The sequence below is a fragment of the Prosopis cineraria genome, unplaced genomic scaffold (assembly GCF_029017545.1).
Source record: "Prosopis cineraria cultivar Desert tree isolate PC_DT_omini unplaced genomic scaffold, ASM2901754v1 PC14, whole genome shotgun sequence".
In the NCBI taxonomy this organism is placed as follows: Eukaryota; Viridiplantae; Streptophyta; class Magnoliopsida; order Fabales; family Fabaceae; genus Prosopis; species Prosopis cineraria.
In genome coordinates this window covers 28,661,912-28,683,891 of record NW_026555345.1, presented here as the reverse complement: position 1 = coordinate 28,683,891, position 21,980 = coordinate 28,661,912, and the positions used below count along the sequence as shown (strand labels likewise).

At 32.5% G+C, this 21,980-nt stretch overlaps 1 protein-coding gene across 1 annotated transcript; it reads left to right on the top strand.

Annotated features, from left to right (window-relative positions):
- Positions 1-552: 552 nt before the first annotated feature.
- LOC129292528 (pectin acetylesterase 9) lies at positions 553-10,681 on the top strand. Its single transcript, XM_054930088.1, has 13 exons — positions 553-1,171; positions 1,270-1,352; positions 4,322-4,451; positions 5,736-5,815; positions 5,939-6,025; positions 6,620-6,744; positions 6,854-6,914; positions 8,681-8,737; positions 8,829-8,906; positions 9,004-9,109; positions 9,213-9,361; positions 9,780-9,890; positions 10,182-10,681. Exons 1-12 carry the CDS (start codon positions 1,048-1,050, stop codon positions 9,882-9,884), a joined length of 1,185 nt encoding a protein of 394 aa, XP_054786063.1. The 5' UTR covers positions 553-1,047; the 3' UTR covers positions 9,885-9,890; positions 10,182-10,681.
- The last annotated feature ends 11,299 nt before the right edge of the window (positions 10,682-21,980 follow it).

The following is a 21,980-nucleotide window of genomic DNA, read 5'->3' as shown; positions in this document are numbered from 1 at the left end:
ACTCATTAATTATTAGCTGGGAATCTCTAATCCCTAACTAGAATAATATAAAGTCAAACAAAATAACCTTAATTATTCGATTCCTCACCAAAATAGCTCTCATGCTAGCTAGGCTTGGTCTGATCAGGAAGCAACGGGACATGTCTTGTGTTAGCTAGCTTCCAATTTTAGTTATGGCATGGGGCAATCCCTAACTATATCTCCAACATGTAAATTATGTTTTGTTGGGAACAGTACTTGCAAGGTGTAATTGCAGAGGTTCAGTAAATTGGACCCCTCACGTTTACATATGTAAATAAATTAAAAAATAATCCAAGAATTCTGTTTAAATATTCATTTAGGGAATCCCGAAATTATTGACCAGAGGAAGTGTTAAAAGGGTAATGGATTTTTCTTTTTAACGTTGATAACTGAAAAAAGACGTAAACAACGCATGAATACTAAAAAATTACACTTGCAACTAATGATTTTTCGAGGATTCATTGGAACAAGTCTACTAAGAATTTTGACGAACGAACCCAAAACTTCCGTCAAATTCTTTATGATCTGTTTTCTTCTATTTAATTTCTCTCTCCTCCCTCTGTCCCCTTCATCTCAATACGACAACGAGCACCTTAATTTTCTTCACGTTCCCTCTACTCACTCCTCCCTCATCCCTGCCATCTTCACTCTCGCCTTCTTCCTCTTCTTCTCCTGTGCTTTAATTTTCTTCTTCACGCAACGGTGGAAAACTCGGATCTTACTCTGGATTCCATTTCCCTTGAGTTTCTTCGGAACTTCGGAGAATCCTTCATCTCGCTCCTTCAAATAACTATAGGCTCTTTTCGCTGTTGTCCCGATGGCGACATCACTGATTCCTGATCGGAATTGAATTCTATCCGTTTCGGAATCAATGAGTTGGCTAAACATTTATTCATGCTTTAATTCCAGTAGATCTCTTCTTTTCTATCTTTGAATATCAAATCTGAAAAAAACAGAGCACTCACTTTTCCTTCACTTTCTCTCGTTCCCGAAAGACTCCGATTCCAGGTAATATTGATTTCGGAAATGGAATCCGTCGTCGTTTTGGCATTGTTTGCTTTCCTTGCATTTACGCCATGGCGTGTACTCTCAGAAGAAAGGCTTCTGGTGAACATGACTCTGGTTCGAAGCGCTCGAGCTTTTGGTGCTCGTAAGCTCTGAACTCTTTTGTTATTTTGTTCCTGAAATTTTATTCTATGATGATAAATTAACATATTCTAATTATTTCTTTCAATATAAAATTTCTAGTTTGTTTGGATGGGAGTTTACCGGCGTATCATTTGCACAGAGGATTCGGCGCCGGAGCCAACAACTGGCTTTTACAATTAGAGGTACGCCGGGCTATTCTCCCTTTAAGTTCCTTTTTTTCATCCCTCAGCCCAAAAAAATCCCTTTTTTTGTATTTGATCGCATCGTTGGAAATAAAATCGAATTCTTTCAAAAAGTAGTAAGATTGGCCAAAATAAAGAATAGAAACTGGAAATTTAAAAATTAGAAAATTTAAACTATTGAAAATAATAGCTACTCACCCATTTTCGTGCTATCCTATTAGCTAAATTGCGGCAAAATTAATAGGAGTAACAATTTGTAACTTTTTCACACGAATGCTATCTGGGAAGGATTTATTTGCAGTGTCTCTCGTGTGAAAAAGTGAAGGCGGTGTCTTTAATTTTTGGGGCTGAGAATGATGATTGGTTGGTTTCGAAATCCGATACGACAACCCTTTTATGTCGTCTTTCTGGAGTTTAGCGCGCGCGCTCTTTTCATATGTGAAATTTGGTGTTTCAGTTCCGCGCTGCTGATATAAATCCTGATGACGACGTCGGTCGTAGTCACTTTTAATAAGTTGTTGCGTAATTTTCTGAGCATGTGATTGACCAACGCCAATTAGGAACAAATGCTTTGCACTTCATATACGTTTGGAGAAAAGAAAATAGTAAACATATTTAGAAACTGTTTGGTTTCTATTTTTATTTTTTATTTTTTATTTTTAAAAACTATTTTATAGTATAATTTTTAAAATTATTTTTAAAATAAAATAAAATAAAAATTCAATTTGGTTATGTTAATCAAAAAATATTTTTAAAATTAAAAATAGACTGATAATGTTGGTTATAGGCAGTTAATATTGGTGATTAATAATAAAAATTGATCAAAATAATTATAATTTTGAATAATCAAATTTGATATTATAATTTAAAAACAAGAAAAATTAAAAATAACTTAAAGTGGTTTCTATTTTTTTATTTTTAAAAATAAAAAATGATAGTAATTTTGAAAACAATTTATTGAAAACACTTGTCTGAACAAATTTTAAAGTTTTTTTTAAAAAAATAAAAAAATAATTTTCAAAAACAAAAACTAATTAAAAAAATAAAACAGGCCCTTAATGTTTGCAAACCTGACCTTCAAAAAGTTCCAAATGTCTAGATACGATGCCGGCGTCAAATCATGAAGCATTGTTTGATAACCTAAATAAATTGAAGTCTGAAAAATAAGTGCAATTTCCATATACTCTTTTTTTTATATTCCGCATACTTATATTAAGAACTAAAAGGAAAACAACTAACAATAATGTTGAGATTCAAAATTTTGGTCCATTCTTAACTCAGCAGAATTTTTGTATGCTCGTTAATGAACGTATTCTTTCTAATGCTGTCACTGATGTTTAATTTGTTACGTTCATATAGAAATAATAAAATAAACTATAAAAAAAGAAATAATAAAATAACAGTTTTTTGAAGGTTGCTAGTGCGCTTTACAAAGCTTATTCGGTTCATCAGTCATAGCCTATGAAACTATAACTCTGGAAGTACAAACCGGCATCATGTGACGCCACCGTGTCTTCTCTTCAACCAGTTAAGATTCCCAACGACAAATTAATTATAAATAAGAATAAGAATATTATAGACTTCGGATAGAACTGTGTTATTTATAAATTATGCCTATAATTATAACTTATTCTCTAGATTACATTTATCTATTGATTGATGATAATTATAAACTTTATTTTAATTATTTTGATCTTTTGAAACTTTCTTCTCTTCCCTTTGTTTCGTTTTATTTTGAAAATTTTCACGGTTTATTCAGTTAGTAAATAAAATTAAAAAAGTGAAAATTTTGGATATTTTTGAAAAGTTGTTAAAAGAATTATACATGTACAAATTTCAAAATCATTAAATAAGTAGGAACAAGTGTATCTTACAAATTGTCTGAAAAATTAGTTTAAAATAAATTCAAAAGGCATTCTTGATATTAACACATGTAGAACATTATTGGCTCTAATCGGAGAATAGTTCTGAATAATAATGCACACTTGAAGATAGAGTAAGAATAGAGTGATAGATCAATGATTTTGTAGTACAATGGCATGTATGCTTCTTTGTAAATAGAAGATTATGATTTTGATCCTGCTTGTAGTTTTACACTTCTTCCTTAAAAAAATATAAAATATTTTTAATGTTTTAAGTTATAATTATTATCTTTTTTTTAAAATATTTTTATTAAATAAATTACTTTATATTTATTTTAAGGTGAAATGCTCTATTAGATAAAAATAAATATAAAAAAATAGAATTAGTTTAAATATAAATAATTATTTTATTAAAAAGTAAAATTTAATTAAAAATTTATATTTTTGAATTAAGCTTGTAAGTTATATCATTTGTGGTTGTCCCTCAAATTAAAAAAAAAAAAAAAGGAATGAAGCATAGGATAGAGTGATAGGCCAATAAAATGTGGCGATGAAGAATAAAGTCTCTTTATTCCAAGCTTTAAATAGAAGCAAAAACACCAAGTGATGAAATGTGGTGTCAGAAGGGACATTAATCAGTTTGGTCTGGGCCATAAATTCTACTTGAAGAAATCACATGTGGATGGAACCAGTCCGGAAGAGTATTTTAGGCACGTTTCTATTAAAGAATATAAAGAAAATATATTTTTACAATTTTTTTCTTTATGTCTGTTTATTTTCTCCAGCAATAGATGCCTTGCATTCATGGTAAAAAAAAAAAAAAATAGATGCCTCGCATTGAAAACCACTTAAATAAAAAGAGCGATATACAGAAAAAAGTTGAGCAATTCGCCAAAAAAAAAAGTCGGGTAAATAAATTTGAGAGAATTTACATTTATTGCATTTGCTCTGTGTGTGTGTGTGTTCGTTTTAAGCATGGGAAAAAATCATGGGAGAATTATACACAAATAAATATTTAAATGTGTTGTGAGAAAATGTGAAATAATTCTCCTAAAAATTACTAATAATCATTAATAGCGAAGATAATTAAATTATGGTGCTTGCCAGGGAGGGGGGTGGTGCAATGACGTGGAATCATGCGCGGAGAGAGCAAAGACTCGCAGGGGTTCAACTCGCTACATGACCAAGTTGGAGGTCTTCTCTGGCATCTTAAGTAACAATGCCTCCCTCAACCCAGGTACACTTCTTTTTTTTTTTTTTTAATTACAAATGTGAACTGGTTTTATAATTGAAATATGATATATTTTTCAATAATTACAATTACAAATTTCAAATGCTAGAAAGAATGATCACGGATGCAGGTTGGATAAAGTATTTAATATTTCTGATTATGGGTCCATATATGTAAGGGGTTAAAAATTTTGTTGTCCATGTCGAAGTTCCACGACAGCTGTCTCCATCCATGTCTCTTTCACGTGCTCTCTTGGGAGATCTGTATAGCTGTGTTTTTCACCTGCAACAAGCCAACAACCCTCCGCTCTTGTTTGTTTCTTTTGTCCTGTCCTTACTCCTATTTTGTTGGTTTTTTGGGGCTATTAAATGCAAGATGTGTAAAATCTTATTTCTTAAAAATATCATGTTCTGAGAATATTTAAAATAAAAATTATATTTATTAGATAAAATTATTATTAAATCAAAACATGTTTATGCACAGTTTCTTTTATAATAATGTAATAAGTATGTGGTCAATTTTTTAATCACATCATATACTTAATTATCATATTATCAATTAAAATTAAAAATTTATACACCTATTTTTTCATCATAAATGCTACTCTCTTCATCTTAAATTATAAGATATATTTAGATAAAATTTTACATATCGATAAATTTTATTAAATATACTTAACAACCTTATTTTTTTAAAATAAAAATATAAATTTTTTTAAAATATTTATTATTTAATATATTGAAAAGAGAAGGGATGTAAATTAAATAAAGAAAAATAAAAGATAATATTAAAATTGGTGCATTTAATGAAATTTTAATCTATCCAAAGTATTTTATATTTTGAAATGAAAAAACTCATTCAAAAATATCATGCAATTTAAAATGGAAGGAGTATAAAGACACAATCGTATTTAGATCAAGTAAAAAGAATTCTATGCCCTTTTAAAGTAAGATAATGGGTTGAATTGTGATGTCAAAAAACCATATTAAAATGGTTTTCACTACTTGGGCTTTGATAATACTTAAATCTAATCTTATGGTATCATTATCATATAATTTTAATTTCTTAATATAGGAATATTATGTCATTATTGTGAATAATTAGCATTTATTAGGATCATTAATTAGACTTTATTAGTATTTATTAGTTTTTATCTCTTTTGATGTATATATATAGGACCAGTTTGTACATTAAAAAAGTAATGAGATAATACAATTTTTTTTCTCTGAAAATTCCACACTTAAGGCTTTTACAAGGTTTTTCAGTCTTTCTTATTTTGGGTGCGTGCAGATTTCTACAATTGGAACCGTGTAAAGATTAGATATTGTGATGGAGGCTCTTTCACGGGCGATGCTTCGTTCAACAACGGGGTAATTAATTTGTCTCTTTCCCTTTTCTTACTCTATATTTAATTAATTTCTCTGTTAAATTATGAAAGTTAAGACAGTAAGTAGCCAGTGACTTTTGATGCATGCATGTGAAATGAACCCCAGACAACATTGCTTTATTTCAAAGGACAAAAGATTTGGGAAGCAATCATTCGTGACCTCCTGCCTAAAGGTTTGGGCAAGGCACGCAAGGTATTCTATGTTTCCTCCTCACTTTCTGCATATTTCTTCAAGGCGTCAAGAGATATTTTAATACTCAAAAGCTTTATTTGATTCCAAAGTATTGTCATTATATATACATGGTCTTGGGAAAAAAAGGATTTTTTTGGGTTTTCACAAAGATTTTAGAATTGGTTTTCTGTGGATATATACTTTTTAAACATTCCTAAAGATTCTTAATTTATATACACTTTGTCCCAGAGTACAAGGTATTTTTAGACAAAAATTATATATATTAATAAAATTTATTAAATATACTTCACAATTTTATTTTTTTAAAATAAAAAATAAAATTTTAAAAATATCCTTTATTTAATACTCAATTTGTAAAAGAATATTAAAAAGAGAGCATATATGGAAATGATAATATTAAAAAAATATTATTAATGAAATTTAATTTTTGTCAAAGTGTTATGTATTTTAGGATGCCTTATTCCCTTAAAGGTGTCTTATAATTTAAAATAAAATAATCTAGTAGACTTGTTTTTCTAAATTGCTAGGATATATGAAGAATAAGTTACTATGTTTTTCATGCTTGCGACTCACCTATTATGTCTGTTTGTGTAGGCTTTGCTTTCAGGTTGTTCGGCAGGAGGCTTAGCGACATTTCATCACTGTGACAGCTTCACTAGTCAATTGCCAAGGAATGCGAGTGTTAAATGCTTGAGTGATGCTGGCTTCTTTCTTGACGAGTAATTTCACTCATGCTTTCCAATAAAAGTTTCATGTAATCATGTGCATTAAATTACTTCAATATCCTGTTTTTAACGTTATCTTCATTCTTATCTTCCATCCGTGCAGGAGAGACATCGCTTTGAACCACACTATGAGATACTTCTTCAAAAGCCTTGTTTTATTGCAGGTAAACCTCCCATACATAACTTACATTACTTGCATACACTTTGAGGATTTTATTTGCGCCGTGTTACTTGATCCTTTCAAAATAACTTTTTCCAAATGATATTTTAAATAGTGAGAAGTTCGAGTTTACTGCATTTACAATCTCTTTGGTGTCAATTACATATGTGAGTGTAGAATAAGAAGAGTAGGTATGAGAGGTGAAAAAGAGAGAAGAGGAAGTTCGGTTTATATTGTGGTAATGCGTGGGAATAAAATTATGCTTTTTAATAAGTTTCTCTCTTCTTCTAATATATAAATGGGAAAATCACTCCTAGGGCCCCTAAAGGAAAAAAAATTGCATTTAGGCTTAATGCATTATGAAATTATTCTACAAGCTTGAGGGTATGTTTTAGGAATAAATACACAATTGACCTTAATTAGAAAAAACGGCAAGTAAAAGTTCAGATTTTTACAATAAGGTGTTCACATATTCATAACTTTAAGATGAGATGCTAACAAATAATTGTTCATTAGGAGTGAAATTATTGTTCAAAGTAGATAAGTTTGTGTTCGTTAAGTTTACAAATTTACAACTTAAAATTCAAATGTTTACAAATACAAGTTCATTTGTTTAGAAGTTAAAATTCAAAATTTATAACTTCATATATTCATAAATAATGTTTATTGACAGCAAGTTCAGATTTTTACAATTACATATTCATATATTAACAAGTAATTGTTTATTGGTAATGAAATTTTTGTTCATGGTTGACAAGTGCATATTAGCTAACTTCATAAATTTATAACTTAAAGTTTGAATACTCACGAGTATAAATTCATCTATTTATAAGTTAAAGTCTAGAATTTATAATTTTATATATTCAGAACTAAGATTCATCTTGACAACAACTTTAAATTTTTACAACTAAATATTCACAAATTCACAGCTTAGGTTCACATATTAATAGGTAATTATCTATTGATAGTAAACTTAAAGTTTTTTCTTTTGCACTAAAGGTAATTGTGTCTTTTCTCTTTAAAATATATTTGCAAAAACAGCTCTCGGGTCTGCAGAAAAATTTCAGAATGCATTGGATCCTGACTGCAATTTTTTCTCCTTTGGCCCTAGATGTGATTTTCCCCATATAAATTCAACATTTGGCATCAGAGACCGTTAGTATTAGGTCGCGCCTCCTTCATGTCTTATATATTGATCTCTTTCAACTGTGAAGACTTACCTATTTTCAGCCCTCTTCTCCTGTGTGCGTAATCAATTACACAACTGGATCAGTGACTTTGGTAGCACTCAACACTTCACCAATTAAGTTGGATCCCTAGCCATTTGACTTCATAGTCCGAGCACTGACAAAACTTTGAATAAATTACACAATTCACTATCATGCTACTACTACACACACATGTAAGTGTGTGTGATTGTGTGGGTTTGTCGTCGAGTAGAGAGAAAAGAAGAGTATCTGAGAAAGTGAGGGTGGTGTGAGAGTTGTCAGTCAATGAGCATGAAGAATAGAAGAGGAAGTTCTATTTATATTGTAGTAATATGTGGGAATGAGATTATATTTTCTGATAAGTCGCCCTCTTCTTCAATCTATATTCAACATGGAAAACTTCAAAGGGGTGAATGTAATTTACTAAGACCATTCTTCTTTCTTTTTTGGCCAAATTCACTCAGACCATTCAAGATCACATAAAGAAGTTAACGGAACTACTCATTTTGTTCTTCTTGCAAACTGAAAAATGCAATCTTAGTTGACCCTTTTTGTTCCACAGGGGATAGAGCGAAATCTAAACAGAAACTGCACAAGGTCCCTGTTCTTTCCAGACTTGGTAAAATTTCTTGGTGAAGTCGGATCATTAGCTCGGTAAGATCACAGTTTCTTCAGTACAAGATTTTGACTTGTGCGATGTTTTCATGCAGTGCTTCTTCCCGCAGTATGTATTGAAGTACATAACTACACCATATTTCATCTTGAACTCTGCTTATGATGTATTCCAAGTAAGAATTTCTGACACATAGATACCTCATATGATCTTCCCACTATAGCCTACGAATTAAAAAGAATGAATATAACTTGAAATTGAAATGCCAACAGTTTCACCACATATTGGTCCCACCTTCTTCTGATTTGCATGGACATTGGAATCACTGCAAGATAAACCCAGCGGCATGCACTCCAGACCAAATTGATGTACTGCAAGGTTGTTTACTTAAAAGAACTATGTTATCTGCTCTGCACGTCTTTAAAGTTCACGCTTCTCTTCTTTGTAAATAGTAAAATTTATTTTGTCGCACATTATTCAGGCTTTAGGCGCCGCATGCTTGCAGTTTTAAGACCATTCTATATATTCTCAAGAAGAGGAGGAATGTTCATTAATTCATGCTTTGCTCATTGTCAAAGTGAATCCCAAGATACATGGTTTGGAGATGATTCTCCAACAATAAACGACAAGGTACCGATCTTGATCTTTGATAGAAAGACATGATGATGAATCTGTTTTTAATATGTGAGATTTACAGTTACTTGCTCATTAATTTACCGTCGCTGCATAGCAAGCAAACTAGCTTCTGAAGGCTTGTTAAGCCTGTCTGGGTAATATTAGACTAGAGATTCTGAACAAAAGATGCTATTCCAATAACAGTCAATTGAATTTGTTATTGAAATAGTATACCAGTAAAAAGACTCGATCACGGATAAGATCTAAGTCTGATCTTTGCATACTTTTTAAGGGATTTCCCTCAAAATCTTGATAAACTTTTGTGTAGAACAATTTTTGGGTTTTTAGCAAAGTTTTTTCTTTTCCTTTTCCTTTTTTTGGGTGAAAGCAGAGTTTTTCTTTTTCAATAACATGTTGAACTGCTCTTTTACAGACTATTGCAGAAGCCGTTGGAGATTGGTATTTTGGCAGAGATAGAACCAAGGAAATAGATTGTGCATATCCATGTGATAAAACTTGTCATAATCTTATACCATAGGCTCAGGTAAAGCACATCTGATTTCAAATTATATTTTTTTTATTAAAATAACAATAATAATTTGAATCTGAATTGATGGGCCAGATTAATTTTACCCTCCCTTAAAGCGAAGTTGTTTCTTAGTCCATTTGGCATCTATACCTCATCTGACAAAAAGAATAATATACAATAAATTGCCCTCTATACATATTCCCAGGACCGAACCATTTAGTCTTCTTTCTTCTCATTCATTTCGGGTGATATCTTGGAGCCTTAATGTCCATTTATCTGATCTGATTCAAGTTAAAAATGTTGCAGGTTGATGAAAAGATTGGAGTGAAGATTTAGCTTCAAGTTTCTCTGTATATCACAAAGAAGATATGATTCAAGCTGACATGTTGCAGGAGTGAAAAGTTAGCATCAGATACTCTCAGAGATGGGGAATCTTGAAGGATTTGGGTAGGGAGCTGTGCAAGTATAAAGTGATATAGATTAGATGCCAAATTCTTTAACAGAACCAAGAATGAAAGATTAAAAAAAAAAAAAAGAGAAAAGTATAGCTTTAGTGACAAGCATTCAATTGGTCACATCATATTCTTTGTTTATTATTTTGTCGATCCCATAATAAATACTATTCCACTATTGTTTCTCCAGTTCCACTTCTTTTTCTTGAACCAGAGCCTTTGTCTATTCTAGCAGGCTAAGATCCCTTAAAACATTCAAGTATGAGTGAAACTTGTCATCATGCCAAAACATGCATGCAATATATCTTTAAAGTGTCAATTTAGCCTGGTCTTGCCAGATTTTTCCTTTTAAAATTTTAAACTCAATACCTTTTCCAAAAGAGGGAGGTAACATTTTCGCTAGCATAATTGATTGTTGACTAGTTTTGTCAGAATTTAGATTCATTATACTCTACAATAAGAGGGAGAAATGTAGAGTATCTTTTTGTTTTCATTCATTCATTTATTCTTTTATGAATTTTCATTCTCAGTGGATTTATTAAATCTTTGGATCTATACCTAATTACTTCAAAAAAATAATTAAAATTGACTTTTTTTTCCCAGTTGAGATTAGTTTGAATGGAACACACAATCTAACTTAAAATCATTAATTAATCAGAATATTTTTTAAGTTTGCTTTAAAGATGTTCATAAGTCGTACTCTCGATTAAAAAGGATGACAAATTTCAAGAGGTTGGCCTTGGTGCAAATGCAAGCATGTGAGCAGAGAAAAGGGCGGCTTGGTGACCGCTTCGCCGGATCCCATCCCTGTAGTATTTCGCCGTTACAAGGTTGACCCCATCAGCTTACAATCGTTATTATTTTCATCTTCAGGGTACTGATTTGGCTTAACAATGTGAAAAATTACTGATATGACAAATAGTGTGTGCAGTCAAATAATATTTAGAAGAAAAAGACTTAAGTACATAATCTTATATATTTTAAATACTTTTACCTAATCAAATCAAGGCAGGTAAATTTTAACATATTAATAATGTTAATAAAAAACTTGTTATACAATAAATAATGTATAAAAAAATTATATATATATTAATTTAATTGAAAATATACAAACATTTTAAATATACAAGTTTTTCTTTATTTCCAATACAATGCTATTAAGAATTCCAACTTCTGCACCAATATTTTTGAAACCTCGTGCATGCATGTTAATTGACGTCAAACAATAAACAAGCACTTTTTTTAATTAAAATTATGAATTTTCAGTTATATTTTTATATTTTATATTTTTCTTTTAAAATATTACTCCCTCCGTCCCAAATTATAGAGAACTTTTAAAGAAGTTTTTCTATCCCAAAATATAAGACACTTTGAGTATATTAAGGTTTCATTAAATGCATTGTTTTCAATATTACCCTTTCTCTCTCTCTATAATTAATTTTCATCCCTTCTCTTTTCAATGTATTAAATGATGGATATTTTTGAAAGTTTATATTATTATTTTGAAAAAATAAGATTGTTAAGTGTATTTAATGAAGTTAATTAGTATGTAAGATTTTATTTAAAAGTGTATTATACTTTGAGATGGAGGGAGTATTATCATATAAATATCTTGTTTAAGATAATTTTATATACAGTTAATGATATACTATTAAGGGAGAATTTCATTTAAGGATCGTGGGAGGAAGATATCTTTAAGTGGCTCTCAAAAGATTGCAAAATTTCAATTCAGTCTGGGAGACTGAACTAAAGATAAGTTTGATGAGGAAAGAACGAAATTGCCCTTGATGCAAATACTAAAGAAATAAGCTATTAATGATAAAAGGAAGAAATGCCCATGAAACATAAAACATGTACATGCAATTTTGTATTTCTCAATCTTCACCTTTGGGAGCAGTTGATGCTAACGTTTATCACCCATGAGTTCACGAGATTCACTCCCCACCTCCTGTTTGATTATGCGTTCTTTACATAATATGATTCATCCTTCTCCATGTGATATGATTGGAAACGAAATGGGAGTAGTGTCAACCGGGAACTGTTTTAAAGGATAACTTGGCAGCAATCAATCGTACAAAGGTAAAATACTTTCATTTGTAGTAATTAGAGGCACCTTTTGTTAAACGCATATGTTATGGGTATGGGTTTGGATATGGGTATGGGTTTAGTAAGGGGAATAGGCATAGGATGAATTAATTTATTTGCTTGAAAGAGTTAGTGCTTTTAGTTGATGAAAAGTGTCAACGTCAAAATTTAGAAATACAAAGCTATTAGGTATTGAAATTGCTGTGATTGTATGGTGAGTTGATAAAAGCTTTATGTTATGTTGTTAATTTTACAATTTCTATTGTAAAGTTATGAGTTCATCCAGTACTAATAAAACAATTGAAGTTAACATTTTATTGACATATAGGCTGGGATTACTTATGGCTTCGAGTTCTGTAAAGTAATTATTTTCCAATTCCATATATGGGGTGAATTCGTGAAGAATTTAGAGGGAAACACAAGATATGAGGGTGGGATTATAAGTGAAAGACTGATAAGACAAGGGATGACCTATGAAGAACTGAAAAATATGATCTTAATAGATGTGTGGCCTGAAAGTAGCGGCGATATCGTAAAGTATACATTAAGTTATGATACAAACATGCTATTAGATCTCATAGATGACAAAGAATTATCACAGTTAATTGAGTTGAACGATAAAAGTGGTCATGTCTATGTTGGCAAGGGTGCAAAAGAGTCCAAATAACTATCACACTTGGATTGCAACAAGTGTAAGTTCACTTATACTTACCCCTGATGGTAAGCTTAATACAAGTTGATAAATGTCTAATATGACTTGTAAATTTCAGGTTAGATCATATAGTATCACCTTTAGATAAAAGCTCACTTTCTCCAACAATATGGGAGTTTGATACAGAAAGCTTCAATGTACCTTCTCCTATTTAAAGCATGAGTCCATTGTCAATTGCACAAAGTTTAGCCATAGAAAGTCTCCCTACGCCTTTGCCTGAGATGAATGGTTCAAAGTGAAAGAATGTGTTAATAGGTATTGGGCAAACATTTCCTCACGCCGTGGCATTTAGACAAGCTTTATACAAATACAGTGTGGCATATAAGTTTGCATATCAGTTTGTGAAGAACGATGAAAAGAAGATTATTGCATGTTATATGGTTGAAGGTTGTCCTTGGAATATTAGAATATATGAAGTTAGTAAAAGTTTGTTCCTTGCTATTAGAAAGTTTGAGAAAGAACACATGTACACTGCATAGGACAACCTAGTGGTACCTCACAAAAGAGATGCAAACTAACATCTTTTATCATAATTGATGACTTGAGATCTAGCATAGATAAGTCTACAAATGACATAAGGTGAGATTTGGAAAGAGAGTATAGTATTAGCCTTACATACCAACAAGCGTACAGGGCTAAAGAGAGAGCAATAGTAGACATCCATAGTCTTCTAGAGGAATCTTACATGCCAATCCCGTGGTTATGTGAAAGGTTGTAAGAAAGTGATCCCAGCACTATAACCTCCCTGAGGTTAAATCATACTTAACTCCAAATTATGGTAATCCAAGGCTTAACTCACAAGAATTACCAAACTGTAGGGTTTATAAATGAATTTCTCAAATTTTATTTTAAGGAATCCTAATTTCAACCCTTCAAATCTCAAACATGTTTTAAGGACTCCAAATCAAAGTTTTAAAGATAAAGCGAAAGCTTGAAAATTAATTGGGACCTAAAAAAGAGTTTTAAAACTTAAAATAGATTTTTACATAGAATTTGACATGTGCACCACAGCTTACGGTTTGTGCGCTGTGACGTGTCTCCTCTGTGCCATGCGTCACGACGTGAGGGGCCATGCGCCACGGTACATTACACAAAATTTAACAGATCAGTGCTGTCATTTAACAGCACAGGGAGCGAACTTTAGATGTGTCTCAAATCTCTGTTCTACATTCGATTGAGGTGGTTTTGGTGTTTACATGGAGCTTTCTCTTAGCTCTAGCTAATGGCACCAGTTTCACACTCAAATTCATTTTCTATCAAAAGTTGGATACTAAAACCCATTTTGACACATTTTCACAAAATTTCCCAAATGGGGTATCTTAAGTCAATCACACGTACCAATAGCCTACATCAACCCTTCGACCACACTCAATAGACTCTTGCGGACTCGTGCAACACACCACATGCAATCAGATACACTTATTTCACAAAATCACCATTCAACTCCAATTTTTACAAAACATAAAGGGGGAGAAAAAATTGCACAAAATCAACCATTTCATTCATATTTCTCAAAAATACATATATTCCTACTTGCACAAGTATTTTGGCTCTATCCTCAGGGTTCACAACAAAAACTCACTAACCTAGGGCACAAATCTAGTTAAACACAAAATCATGCAAGTAGTACACCATTCATGACAATTAATCCTAGTTGGTAATTACATTAACAAATACACATGAAAACAACTAAAGAGAGACATAAAGAGGATTTACTTCACAAATCCTAAGTCTCTGTGTGTTTTTCCTTAACTCAGATCCAATGAGCTAGTCTCTGAAAATATTGAGAATTGAGGATTAAGTATAACTACTCAGTAACCAAGTTTTACTTAACCCTTATAGTTACATATTAATTGTAAATAGATGCAAATAGGCACATAACACATATATCACATAGTATTGGGCCATGGTTCACAAAACTAACAACTATGTAATCGGGCTTATCATAAAACACTATATCATGTTGTTTTCAAAAACATAACTCTAGGTTGCAAAAATAACAATCATGCGCCCTTAACATGTGCCGAACCACAACACTAACAATTATATGGCCGAACTTATATGTATAATCATATGCCAACCTCATATCCTCTTATTACCTCTGACACAAAACCGGTGACTATCACATAGCTACGTTCTTCACGGACAAACCAAGGCTTCCACTTGTGAGAAGCTACCGGGCCAGGATTAACTCACTCACTTATGTAATCCAGTTTCCCACAATATTAATAACCATAGCTTGTCGTACCCCTAATCTAGCCTCCTTATGAATTGGTGGAGACTAGTTAGGTTCGAGTTCCTTGTAGAACAAGTAGGACCATCCCGAATCAATCATGAGACAAGGGCTACCTCCTGATTCCAACGATCCGTGCCAAGGCTAGTTTTTAATTTCAACGGTCACTGCTAATACTACGTGGATTTCAACCAATCTGCTCATCTCCTTAGGCAAACTCTTGCCAATAGTCTTGCTATGCACATTTCACATATAATATGCATTTAACATTCTTCTCTCAACACTTACACTCACATAACACAAATACTTCACAATTTAACACTTAATTCATCACAATTCTCTACCCATAGTAATAAATCACAAGTAATTTCACAAAACATCAAAGGCGGTAGAATCAAAGTTTTTTCTTCTCTAAAACCATTTCACAATCAAGTATTTGCCATTATGCATCATCAAATTAAATTCATAAATCACATTTCACAAACAATTAACATTCAACTATAAAAATTAAGCTTTCCTGAGTTACCTTAAACTTTTAAGAGGTCAAAGGTTTACCCCTTACTATAGTAACTTCCCCAAGGTTCAACAAGCTTGAAAGGTGCCAAGCCAAACCTCTCTACAACCAAATCATAAGGATATTATCATCATCTAGCTCTTTAAGCTCTATCAATATAAAAACTCCTCATGCACTATTTTACCAACTCATAACCACTACCCATTCGTATCTAATGGGCTCATTAGATTATTAAACCATCATTAATACACATTAACCTCTTCTAACTACCTCATAGATATCAATTTTTAGATATTAAATGCTCCGATAGACCAATCACTTTTAAAATCATTAATGTGATATTCCAATACATTAAATCACTCCCATTGATCTCATTTTAACTAATAAAATTAGACCCATACTCCTATGGACCAAAAAGCTATCTCCCAACTCAAACCCTACTATAAATAATCATCAATGAGGGAGAGCAAGGAAGGAGAAAGCATCATGATCTTACCTTGGGTGTTTGGGAGCTCCAATTTATTAACAATGGGGCCAAATATCGTGCTCTAGTAGGGCCAAAACCAAGCTCTTCATTTTTCTCCTCTTTCTCTTTTCTGTTTTCACACAGCTCATAAGCTGATTTATCAGATTTTTGGTTGTGTGCCGCCGCACACACTGCCCTCTGCCACGGCGCATGGCATAGAGGAGCCCGTTTTATTTAAATTATGTCCATGCGCCACGGCAAACTAACCACACATCACGACGTGTAGCACAGAACACAACTCTTCACTTTTTCGTCCTCTTTCCTTGCCTAGGTGGCCTGTCATTGATTCGGTCCCACTTCAAAGGCTGAAATCACAACAATTATACCAAGTTAAGCCCCTTTGGCCACACATCTCATTAACTCACTAACTGCCCTAATTAAGTTAATAAATCAAGGTTAAAATTTTTTGAATGTTACAAACATTGTCGTAAAACAGGCTGTATCACCAACAAATAGATTTGGATGACTATTTATAGCTTATAGATGTTGTGTAAAAAGGTTCTTAGAAGGTGCTCGACCTATAATCTATATAGATGGCTATCATTTGAGTAGTCCCTACAAAAGGACTTTATTGGGAGCACAAGCATATAATGTGGAAAATGATTTATTTCCTTTAGCTTATGCCATTGTTGGTGGGAAAACTTTTAACGATTAGGTATGGTTCTTGTCTAAGATCAAGGAGATTATAAGAGATATTGATTTAACGATTGTGTCTGATAGACATAATGCAATATAGTTCTATATAGTTCATGGTTTTTGTTACTAGCATGTAAAGGAGAAATATAGTTCTAAGTTCTTGAAAATCACTTAGGGAAAGAGAAGGAACAACAGTGAAACTAAGGAGACTGCACTAAAATTGCTAGATGCAATAGCCTATGCAAGACTGGATGTAGACTTATATGGGTATGGGAAATCTAATGTCGTTTTGTCCACAGTTGGGATAATGGTTAGAAAGCCATAGGGATATTAATCGCTGGGCACTTAGTAGGTATTCTCATAGGAGATGGGATAATATTACCACCAATTTTGCAGAATCATTTAATGTATGGTTGGTGAGTGAAAGGAAGCATAACACTCCTATCTTGATTTATGAACACAGGGAGAAGTTAGCTCTAAAATTATATAAAAGTAAGTTGGGCATGGAAAATTAAAGACATTACATAGGTCCTAATGTGGAGTCAAAACTATTGGCAAATGTCACAGGAGCTGAAAGAATGCCTGCATAACATTATGGCTCAAACACTTTTAGAGCCTTAACTCTATGAGGAGATGTCTGTGTGAATCTTACCCTGCGTGAATGCTCATGCAAGGCTTGGCAAATGTGTGGGTTGCCATGTATACATGCATATGCGGTAATAAAGCATATACATAGAAAATATATATTCTAATATCAAGTAATACTATCTACTTAGTTGTCAATAAAAAATATACTATCACAATATGATTCTAGTTGAAACTCATGACATTCCTAGGCCAGACAATCTAAGATTTCAGGATTATGCATCTACTATATTGCTGTAATCACCTAGGACTAGTAGGCCTCCAGGAAAGCCAAGAAGCAGAAGGATGGAGTCACAATTCTAGGACAAGAAGGTATATCATTACTCTAGGTATGGTGAGGTTGGTCATGTAAGGAAGACTTGCAAGAATCCTAATCCTGGCTAAATTGTTGATTAATAATTAATTTTCTTGGTTGTGTATATAACTGCTATTATTTTGTATATGAACTGAAGTTAGATTTTTTATTCTTTCTAGCGAAAGCAGTTATTGTATATATTTGCATAACCCATATGATTTTTTGCTATAATGGTTTAGTATCTTATGAATATCTCTTCTATATATAATTTCATAAAGATACTTTATGGCATACTGTCACAAGCAACAAACTGAAATTTTTTTATAATCTTTGTATATGGTATATGTTAATGAAGTGACATCAGTTGTGATTCTCTTAATATTAGTTGTAAATAACTCACTCTAATTTTTCCAATACCCCTTGGAAACCTCGTCCGAAACATACCCATGTTTACATGTTATCCCCAGTTATTAATTGCAAGGGTCTAATTGTAAATATATTAATGACAGTTGTCACTTTAAGGACAATGATCAAGCATGTTCACAACTTGACCTAATCTTTCAGATCTCGTTTATTGGAGATGTCAGAACACTACTTGTTAGTTGCCCAGTGCCACTCGTTAATTCTCTAATACCCCTTACAAACCTTGTTTGAATCGTACCTATATTTACATGATATCAGCAATTGTTAATTACGCAAGTCCAATTGTAAATATATTAATGACAGTTATCACTTTGAGGACAATGACCAAGCATGTTCACGACTTGGCCTAATCTTTTAGATCTTTTTGTAGGAGATGTCAAAACACCATTTGTTAGTTGTCCAGTGCCACTCATTAATTCTCCAATACCCTTTACAAATCTCGTCCGAATCGTACTCGTGTTTATATGTTATCACCGGTTGTTAATTGTGTGAGTCCAATTGTTAATATATTAATAACAGTTGTCACTTTGAGGATAATGACCAAGCATGTTCACGACTTGGCCTAATCTTTTAGATCTCATTCATGAGAGATGTCAGAACACCACTTATTAGTTGCCTAGTGCCACTCGTTAATTCTCTAATACCTCTTGCAAACCTCATCTAAATCGTACCCGTGTTTACATGTTGTCACTAGTTGTTAATTACGTGAGTCTAATTGTAAATGTATTGATGACAGTTGTCACTTTAAGGACAATGATCAAGCATGTTCACAGCTTGGCCTAATCTTTCAGATCTCATTCATGGGAGATGGCAAAACACCACTTGTTAGTTGCCCAATCCTACTTGTTAATTTTTCAAAGCCCTTTACAAACCATAAAACTTGTTATTTGCCGAGCTCTACTTGTTACTTGACTAATAACACTGATTAATGTATGAATAGTAATCAACCATAAATGTCATGTTAATTATATAATACAAGTTGCAAATTTCAATACTCCACCTAAAATATGTTTCATAATGTGTACATATGTATTAAAATTAAACCTGATTGCAAAAGAGCAATTACAATTGTCAAAAGATTACAAGTCGCAATGACATAAAAGATTTTGAATAAGATCATCGCCTTTTTTTTGGATGGCTCAACACTTGAAATGAGTGAATGGGTTTCTACTAATTTTGCATTACATGGATGGTCCACAAGCCACAAAATAAGTCAACTCTTAAGGAAGCTGACTCATCCTATAAAACATTTATGAACAAGGTTAATACATTTCCAACTTTACTTGCAATAACTTTAATAATATAATATTCAATTACATCCTTAAAGCTATACTTGTGTATATTTAGGCATTGTGTAAGTTGGCTAGTCCTTATGCTTTTTGTTAGGCGAGTATTTCAACCATGTTATGACATGAAGGTCACATTCATGTCTGCATTGTGTAATTTGAAAACAAGGTAAGGCTAAGATGGCAGACCAATTAATAACAATTTAACATTCAAACCATAAATTTACATGGTTTCTCATTTATAAATTGCCTCAATTGCGACCTCGCAGTTAGGGTCATTCTCAAATAACTTTAACTTAACCATTATCAATATTTGAATGAAATTGTCCTTCTGCATGATAAAATTTATTAGCATGAGCTCAATAAAATTTCATAGCATGAATGTATTAACACATTTGATCTTACACAGCCTTTAGCCATCATTCTTTTTCCATGAGTCACCAAATCTTTAGTTGCCTTCTTCACTTTCTTTCCTTCCTTATCAGTCTTGCCTTCCTCATTACCTATCATTAAGTCCATCATATAAAATTTGTTCCATCACAAAGTAGAACTAATGGTTAGCAAAAAGCATTGGTGCAAATATGTACTCACACTCTCATATGTTGTAACCTATATACTTTGGCATAATCTACTTTAAGTTACTATCCAAATTTCAACGTCTTGGATTGCAAACCATTTATTCCTACAACAATGCATAATGTCAAAAAATACTTCTATTAAACAAAATCCATCTAGATAAAGTAAAAATACTATATTTCACCATAAATTCAGTATCAAATATATGCCGCTTCACCCCTGAAGCATGTTTCTTTTGCTTGCTAATTAGGGTCTTGCAGATTATGGACATAATCTACATGACCGAACAGCATGTTACTTTCACATTAAAGAAATTAATCCATGCTTTAACATAAAAGACCCTACTAACTTGGTTACTAATCTATTGGCCAGGACCAAAATGACGGAGTTCACTACGTGTTAGATAATATCCAAACATGTCCACTAAGATTCTACAGGAGACACGTAACAAATAAAAAGTATTTAAATTATTATACTTAATAGGGAAGTACTTTAATTGGTAAAGTGATTGGACTTACTTTTTACCATCCTTTTCTCCACACCATTTTAAGCACACAAAATATATAAGTTCCTTCTCACTTGCTTTCCTTTTTCAGGGATAGGTAACCAACTATGGAGATTTGATGTGAGACTTTCTCTCTCCCTGTGATCTCCTCACCATTACAGGTTTTATCCTTTCACCCCCTCTTCCTTTCCCTGAACTTCCTCCTCCTTCTGCACCTCCTCCTTACGTCCTTTTCCTTATCTTCTTCTTTGTCCTTCTCGTTTTCTTCTTCCTTCTCACTCTCCTTCTCTTCCTTATCTTCTTTTTTGTTCTCCTCCTCCATCTCCTCCTTAGCATCCTCTTCCTTATCCTCTTCTTTATCTTTATCATTGTCTTCTTCTTCTTCCTTCTTCCTTATCTTCCTCCTCTTCTTCGCTCTCGTTACTCTGTTCTTCATTTTCCTCCTTTTCTTCTTCTTCTTTATCATTGTCTTCTTCATTCTTATTCTCCCTTTTTTGCTTATCTTCTTTGTCATCGTCACTCTCTTCTTCATTTGCATCATCATCCTCATTATCCTCCTCTTCCTCATCTTCATCCTTCTCTTCCTTGTGGTTGTTGTCTTCCTTTTCTTCTTGCCTAACCCTCTAAGATTGATACTTTATTAGCTCCTTATCAATATAATTCATAATAAAGTTGTCATCTTAACATATAAATCTTTCAAATCCTACCACAAACACATGTGTTACAGATTTGACAGCTAAAGTAAGCAAATTAACAACTATCATTAAATAATTAACAAGTGGTATAACTGGAATGTTTTTTTCACTTGGTCATGAAAGGACAATGCTGAGATATTGATAATTGAAGAACTCCTTTGACTAGTGGCAGGGGAATACAGAATCCCATGGTTGCTCTTCCTCTCCAAGTTCACTATTTCACTTACTCACTTTTCAGTCCAATATTGAAGTGCATCAGTGGGTAGTAGGACACCTTTACTTAAAGTGAAATTTTGAAGAAAACATATATGCAACATAATTTATAACTAACATTACTATTATAACAACTATTATAATTGATATAACAACTAAAATAGCTACATACATACCAGTAATAACAGCACGCAGCCTTAAACATTTTTGCTTCTGCGCACCTTTCCTTTCCTCGTAACCTCCTTGTACTATTGCATTTTTATAGATAGCTCATTCAACGCAAGGCTGGCCTAATCAAACTGTCTTTAT